The following is a 7276-nucleotide window of genomic DNA, read 5'->3' as shown; positions in this document are numbered from 1 at the left end:
TCTCTGGGAATGGGGGCGTGCATGAACCTGAAGTGAAGTATGCACGACCGCCTCCTCCGCCGTGGCTGTCCCCTCACCCACTCAACCCCCCTCGCTCCCGCCCCAATGATCCCCACGAAGTAGCCAACCGCTTTTTGGTCTTGCTCTAACTCGACTAATCGGCCTCCTGTCGCCCGTGCACCTATGTGTGGAAGGGACATGGGAATGAGCCGGGGAGCGGCGCCGCACGCGTCACATGCGCTAGCGTACGTGCTGTGCAGCCCGTCCTAGTCCTCCCCCTCTCCGCCTCGTCTTGCCCGCCACCTCTTCCCTTCCCTCTCCTTCCTCCTACCTGTGCGGTATGTCGGGCTCACCTTACCAATGAACAATACACACGAGAGATGGTGCAGAAGGAGCGTGACGGTGATGGAGGAATGATGAGCTTACGCTCTTGCCTCGTCATTGCTCTGAAACTCACTCTCTCCCCTCTCGATGGGATGTTTGCAGCATGTTGCAGATGAAGCCGCAGATCGCACGTCATCTGCCTCCTCTCCCCTCCCTCCCCTCCCCCCGCTCCCCAATCCTCCTGCCCCTCGCATGTGAGAGGAAGCGTCTCTATCCTGTCTGAGCCCTTCAACATTCCTCACTCAGTTCGAAGGATCGGAGGGACACGCAGGGTGCACATGCCTCTTTCTCTTTTTTTTTCACACCCATCGACACACACGGTCTCCCCCTCTCTGTCTCACACCCACCCACCCACACACACACACACACGTGACAACGCCTTTTGCTGTGGTGGTGGCGGTGGTGGTCGCCTCACCTCTTTTCTTTTCTTTTTCGCTCCCCAGTACACGCGTTCACATGTGGACCAAAACTGCGTGCCGGCGCTGGCTAGCGCGCTCGCCGCTTCATCTTCGCGGAACCGCCAGTGCCGGTGGTGAGGATAAGCGGACCTCGAATGATTGTGGCAGTGTCTCCCCGGGGCGAGGAGCAGTGAGCGCATCTCATCTTGCAACGGAGGGCACTCGCACGAGTGCGGCACTGTCTGCGCCTCCAGCAGTGGCTTCGACAGCGCCGTCATCAACTCTCTCGACCCTCACGCACGCTGTCGATCAGCTTCGCGAGTTCACACGGCGCACCCAGCACACGCTACGCACACAGGAGGAAACGATTCGGTTGATGCAGCAGGAACTATTGCTCCTGACACGGCGTGTGGCGCAGCTGGAGAGCACCGCGGACGGCTTGCACGGGAAGCTCCACGAGGTGCATCGTGCTATAGGGGAAGTGGTGCTGGGCCAGCGAAACACCGACCTGCTTGTGCAACAGATAGAACGGCGGCATCTCGCCGGGCCTGTCGGCACAGAAGCGGCAACAGGTAATGGTAGGGGAGAAGGTGTTGCTCAATCAACGGCGCCTCTCCCCGACACATGCGCCTCGCCCTCTGCACGCCATGACGGTGGCGCCTCCCTTGCAGCTGCGACACACGCGGCTACAACAGTCGCGCCTGTCGCGTTGCCATCAAGCGCACAACTAGCCGAGCAGGTGAGCACTCTGCGAGCTCTGCTAAATCAGCTCACCACCAACATCTTTGCCGCCGATCGCCTTGGCGCCGTGATCGATCGCATGGCAGCATCCGGAATCGACAAGGATAAAGTCGCAGCAAGTGTTCTGCCTTCAGAAAGCCTGTCAAGTCGTGCTAGTCTGCTCCAGCGGCTGCAGCGGCGGTACGCGCTCGGCACCTTCACCGATGCAGCCGGCGTCACTCGCCTTTCGAGCCAGGTCGTTCGGGTGCACAACGTACCTCTGAACATGGGTGCCATGGAGGTGCGAGAGCTTTGTGTTCAGCACGTCTGCACGGGGAAGAACGCCGATGAGCTGGTGAGCTGCATGGTGCACCGCAGCACCGACAGCATACCTGCCGTAGCAGCAGTAGCTGGCCACGCACGCCACCCAGTGCAGGAAGGCGCGGACTCACCCACCGACGCGGCACTTCCTCGATACTTGTCAAGTAAAGCGACGTCTAAGACTTCTGCCTCGTCCCTTGCCTCCGCAGACGCCGCCGTGCTGGGTGATCTTCCTCGCGGTGACACAGTGGCTGCAATCCGCCCAAACACGAAGACCTTTGAGGTGGTGTTCACCTCGGCCGCCGCCGCTGTGCGGGCCCTGCAGGTGCTGAATGGGATGTACCTGCGTCCGACGCTACACGAAACGCCTCTGCCACTGGTTGTTGAGCCGGTGGTGTCAGCGGATGTGCTGGCAGCGCTGAAGGCGTGGGAAGACGAAGCTGCCGCAGCGTCGCAACACCTCACAAGATAGGAGAGGAGAGTTCTAGGCGTTCCTTTCCCCTCCCCGCCCCCTCGGCCGCTGAGGCGGAGGCAACGGTGCGTGGGCCTAGGGCACGACACGATGGTCAAGTCCGCCTTGGTCGGCCGGTTAGTTGAACGGCTTGTGCGATTACCTTATGCTTCTTGCTAATCACAGTGGTGTGCATGCTTGATGCGGCATACAGTGCGTATGGTGTTCGATGTCTGTCACGGCGTTCTCTCTGTCTATATCGTGGCTCTCCCAGAGAACGCTGTCACATGCACACATTAAATGTGGCGGCAGCTTGAAGCGCCCCAAAGAAGGAAAATAAGAAGCGTGCCCTCCCTCTCCCCCACCCTCCCATCCCTCCACACACGCACACACACACACACACACTCGCGTGAATAAACAGCGAAGTGAAATGTGAAGGTCTCCATCTCGTGCGTCTGCCTCGGTCCATGGAGCGGCCCATTTGGAAAAGGACGAGAAGAGGGCGAGAGAGCAAAGTGACGGAGATGACGCTTGAGAGGTCTATCTCTGTGCTTGAGGGTGGGCCGCCTGCCGCCGCCGCCACTCGCCCTCCCCCCGTCCTCTCCCTTTCCTGCTCCGCGCTCCTCTCTGTCACCCCCATCACTCTCCACCGCATTTCGGCCATCCCCTTTCTCTGGCATTTTCGCGTGTGCATCAACAACAAAAAAAAAATAATAATGATAACGGCGGTACCGTATCTGCCCCGCACACACACACACACATAGATATATATATATATATAGTTTCCCTCTTACTCAGGAGCTCCCGCCCCCGCGTCAGCTGTTGTTGTTGTTGCCAGACTCGTCATTGCGCTTGTCGCTCTCGCCATCACATAGACCTGCGCAACAGACGTACTGATCTGGCGGTCAGCGCCTACACACGCGCCCCACGCTCAGTTGTTCAGTGTACCTTTACGCGGTGCTGCGTCGCCCACCTCTGTCTCTCTCTCCGTTTGTGTGCGTACGCGCGCGTGGCGTGTTTCTTTCGTGATTGTTCGAGAGATTCGGGTGTGCGTTGTAGTGGTGGTGGTGGTGGTTGATGATGAGAGGCTACCTCCGTGCATCTCTCCCTCCCTCCTACTCCGTGATACATCTCCGACTACTTCTTCTCCCCCACCCCTTGTACGCAGACACGCTCCTACACGCGCGATAACCGACGTCTTAGTGCACCCGCAAGCACACACGCAGAGACGCACACATCCTTCTTCTCCCTCTTTCTCCACTGCTTCACCGATCCTCTCACCATAAGTGAGGCCGCTGGGTTCGCCCACCTTACACACACACGCGATTCTCCCTCTGTATTCTCGATGGGCAAGAAGGACCAAGCCGCCGCGGCGGAGAACATTAAGGTGCTCGTCCGATGCCGTCCTTTCAGCGAGAAGGAAAATGCGATGGGTCACAAGAGCTGCGTCGACCTTGACATGGTGCAGAACACCGTGACCGTGAAGAGCATCATTGGCGAGCCCGATCGCTGGACCTTTGACGCCGTGATCAACAACAGCTTCTCCCAGGAGGACATCTTCACCCAGTTCATTATGCCACTGACGGAGTCTGTGCTCGGTGGCTTCAACGCAACAGTATTCGCCTACGGCCAGTCCGGCTCCGGTAAGACACACACGATGACGGGTGTGATGGGCAACAGCACGCTGGAGGGTGTGATCCCCCGCTGCGTCAAGCACATTTTCGACTCTGTGCAGAAGATGAGAGACGAGGCGCCGAGCACGACCGTCAGCATGTACGTGTCCTTCATGGAGTTGTACAATGGTAAGGTGCGCGACCTGCTAGCGAAGCAGCAGGTGTCACTGGATATCCGCGAAAACAAGGACCACACCTTTTTTGTAAAAGGTGCCGTTGTGGCGCAGGTCAAGTTCCCGGAGGATGTTATCCGGCACCTGGAGGAGGGCACAGACCGTCGCCGCGTCGCGTCCACGGAGCTGAACGCCGACAGCAGCCGCTCGCACTCCGTTTTCTCGCTCATTCTGGAGTGCACCGAGACCCTCGAAGACGGGAGCACCCGCGCCGTGTCGAGCAAGCTGAACCTGGTGGATCTTGCCGGCTCGGAGCGCCAGGGCAAGACTGGCGCCTCGGGTGACACGCTGAAAGAGGGGTGCAACATCAACCTCTCGCTGAGCGCGCTCGGCACCGTCATCGACACCATTGTCAAGGGCGGCACCCACGTGCCGTTCCGCAGCAGTCCTCTGACAATGCTGCTGAAGGACTCGCTTGGTGGAAACAGCAAGACCGTCATGTTTGCGAATATCAACCCCAGCGAGCGCAACGTGTCGGAGACGGTGTCGACGCTGCGCTTTGCGGACCGTGCCAAGCAGATCAAGAACAAGCCGGTTGTGAACATGGACTCGAAGGATCAGAAGATCGCGGAACTGACAGAAATAGTGAAGGAGCTGCGCGAGAAACTGGCTAAGTACGAGAGCGAGGGCACGGCGGGGCTGGAGGAGGAAGTGGTGCAGCTGCAAGAGAAGATAGGTCAACTGGAGGTGCAGCTGGACAACGCCACAAAGAGCCGCGAAGCAGATTTAGTCGACTACGAGACGGCGAAGGCCACTTTTGCAGCGGAGCGGCAGACCTTTAACACCCGTCTCCTTTCCATGGAGGACGAGATTAGCCAGCTGCAGAATCAACTGCAGATCTCGGAGAGCAGCGGGGCGGCAATGCAGTCTCAGCTGAACGACGTGTGGACGCAGTGTTACAACTACTTCCTGACGCCGACAGAGAAGGCGGCGCAGACGCTGGAGCAGCTGCAGGTCACTCGGACACTCGAGGAGGTACTGCGAAACGCCAAGGTGAAAGGAGGCGATGAGTCGTCCCTGCAGGAGAAGATCCAGTCGCTGACGGCGGACCTCAAGGCGTCCCAGGCAGAGCACAGGGCAACCAAGAAGGAGCTCAAGACCAGCAAGGCGCAGCTGGAGCGGCACCTGGCGGAGGTGAAGGAGGAGCTGGCCGAGTGGAAGAGAGCCTCGGTCGCGCCCGGCAGTAGCATCGGCGGTGGTCAAGTTGCAGCGACAGTGGGGCAGCAGCAGGACTACACAATGCAGGAAGAGAAGCTGCTGGCAGCGATTAAGCTCGACGACAACGGGGCGGCAGCGATCAAGCTTTTACGCGAGGAAAACGAGACGCTGCGACGCCAGCTGATGGCGGCAGCGTCTGCTGTGCCTGGCTCGACCGCCGCGGTGGCTGCACCACAGCAAAACTCGGCCTCCATCTCAAAGAACGCGACGGCGGACTCAGCGGTACCGCTGGAGCTGCAGTCGTCCACAAGTGCGGCGGCTCAGAACGCCGCAGCGATTAGCAGTCTTCAGGCGGAGCTTGAGGAGGCGAAGGCCAAGGTGGAGCACGTGACTGCTTCTCGCGAGTCTCTCTACGCGGAGCTGGAGGCACAACGCACGGAGCTCGCCAAGTCGGAGTCTACCGTGGCGCAGCACGACCGACAGCTCGCCAAAGTGCAGCAGGAGTACGAGGCGAAGCTGGCAGCTGCCACCCGCTCAGAGGACGAGGTGACGCGGCTGGAAACCCGCCTGCACGAGCGCTCTGACCAACTAGAGCAGGTCCGCACGTTGCTGGAGAAGCAGAAGGCCATCATCATAAAGAACAACGAGAAGGCAGAGTATTTCCAGATCTCTCTGCGGGAAAAGACGGAGGCCCTCGTGGCGCTGGAACAGCAGTTCCGCGAGCAGCTGGAGAACAAGGATGCGCAGATGCAGCAGCTCATCAATAAGCGCGTCGCCGAGTTTTCTGAGCAGCGAAGCGCTGAACTGAATGAAAAGTCGCTTCGTCAGAAGAAGCTGAAGAAGAAGGTCCATAAGCTGCAGGAGGAGCTGAACAAGTGGGAGGAGCGGTTCGACATGAAAGTGTGCGAGTGCGAGGACCTCCGCAAAGCTCTGGAGGAGAAGAAGGTGGAGCAGATGCGCCTGCTGCGCCGCATCGAGCTCTCCGATGACGAGGCGGAGGCCTTGGAGCAGAAGGAGCAAATCCAGAACGCCCTCGAGCGCGCAAAGCAGGAGCGCCGTCGCAAGGACGATCTCTTCGCCATGGGTGAGGTGCGCAGCGCCAAGTCCGTTGTGAGGCGTAGCACGACAGATCCCTCAGACGACGCCGAGTACTCGTAGCAAGACGCGAACGCATACGTGCATGCATACGCAGTCGTCGCCCTTTCTCTCTGCCCCTCCCCTCTCTCTTTGCCGAAGATCTCTGCATATCCCCCCTGCATCCGCGTATGATGTTCTCTACTTGTGTGTGTCCGCGTGTGTTGATGTGTGTCCTTCCCCTTTGACCCTCCCCCCCCCCGCGTAGTATAGCTGCCCCTTCTCCAACGCCCCTTCCTGATCCGCTGATCAGACCTCCTCCCTTTTCCTTCGTGCGCGTGTATTAACCCTCCCCCCCCACACACACACACGCACCACCACCACCACCACCACTCCTCCCCCTTTCTCATTATGCTTTGAATCTCTGCACAAACGCTTCTGCTTGTCTTGCTCCTTCTCTCGTCTCCAGCACAGCTTCATGCCCATGTGAGTGGCACGCGCGTGTTTGCGCGTGCACCGAGGTGTTCTCTTCCGCTGCCTTCGAACGCAGAGGCCTCGGTGGTTTGTCTGTCCTCTCTTCCCCACCCACCCCCAGCCCTCCTCCTCTTCACCTTTTCACCTTAGCATGGATCGCTTACTCATGTATACACAGATCCTCGCACACAATCACACACGCGCGCACGCAGCTGTGCTGCGCCGTCGGGTGGGAGGAAGAGAGGGAAAGGGGCATGTGACGTATTTCTCGCGTTGTCTGTGAACGATGGTGGAGGACGGCCTCTTTTTTACTTACCTTTGGACCCCTTCCACCAACGGACCAAGGCACACGCCATTCGAAGGCAACACCATATATATATATATATGTATCACGACTTCTCCGGTTTCCATACTCCTCCGTAACTCTTCCCCGCTCTTTTTTTTCTGCTC

The 7276-nt window shown here is 59.1% G+C and overlaps 2 protein-coding genes across 2 annotated transcripts; both read left to right on the top strand.

The window, feature by feature from the left end:
- Window positions 1-1158: 1158 nt before the first annotated feature.
- LMJF_17_0810 (conserved hypothetical protein) lies at window positions 1159-2295 on the top strand (the record flags this gene model as incomplete). The annotated part of the gene is made up of 1 exon (XM_001682286.1): window positions 1159-2295. The coding sequence occupies one exon, from the start codon at window positions 1159-1161 to the stop codon at window positions 2293-2295; it is 1137 nt and encodes a 378-aa protein (XP_001682338.1).
- Window positions 2296-3619: 1324 nt separating this feature from the next.
- LMJF_17_0800 (putative OSM3-like kinesin) lies at window positions 3620-6436 on the top strand (the record flags this gene model as incomplete). Its single annotated transcript, XM_001682285.1, has 1 exon — window positions 3620-6436. One exon carries the CDS (start codon window positions 3620-3622, stop codon window positions 6434-6436), a length of 2817 nt encoding a protein of 938 aa, XP_001682337.1.
- Between the last annotated feature and the right edge of the window lie 840 nt (window positions 6437-7276).

This window comes from Leishmania major, chromosome 17 (genome assembly GCF_000002725.2).
Source record: "Leishmania major strain Friedlin complete genome, chromosome 17".
NCBI lineage: Eukaryota > Euglenozoa > Kinetoplastea > Trypanosomatida > Trypanosomatidae > Leishmania > Leishmania major.
This window is presented reverse-complemented; position numbering and strand designations above follow the sequence as displayed.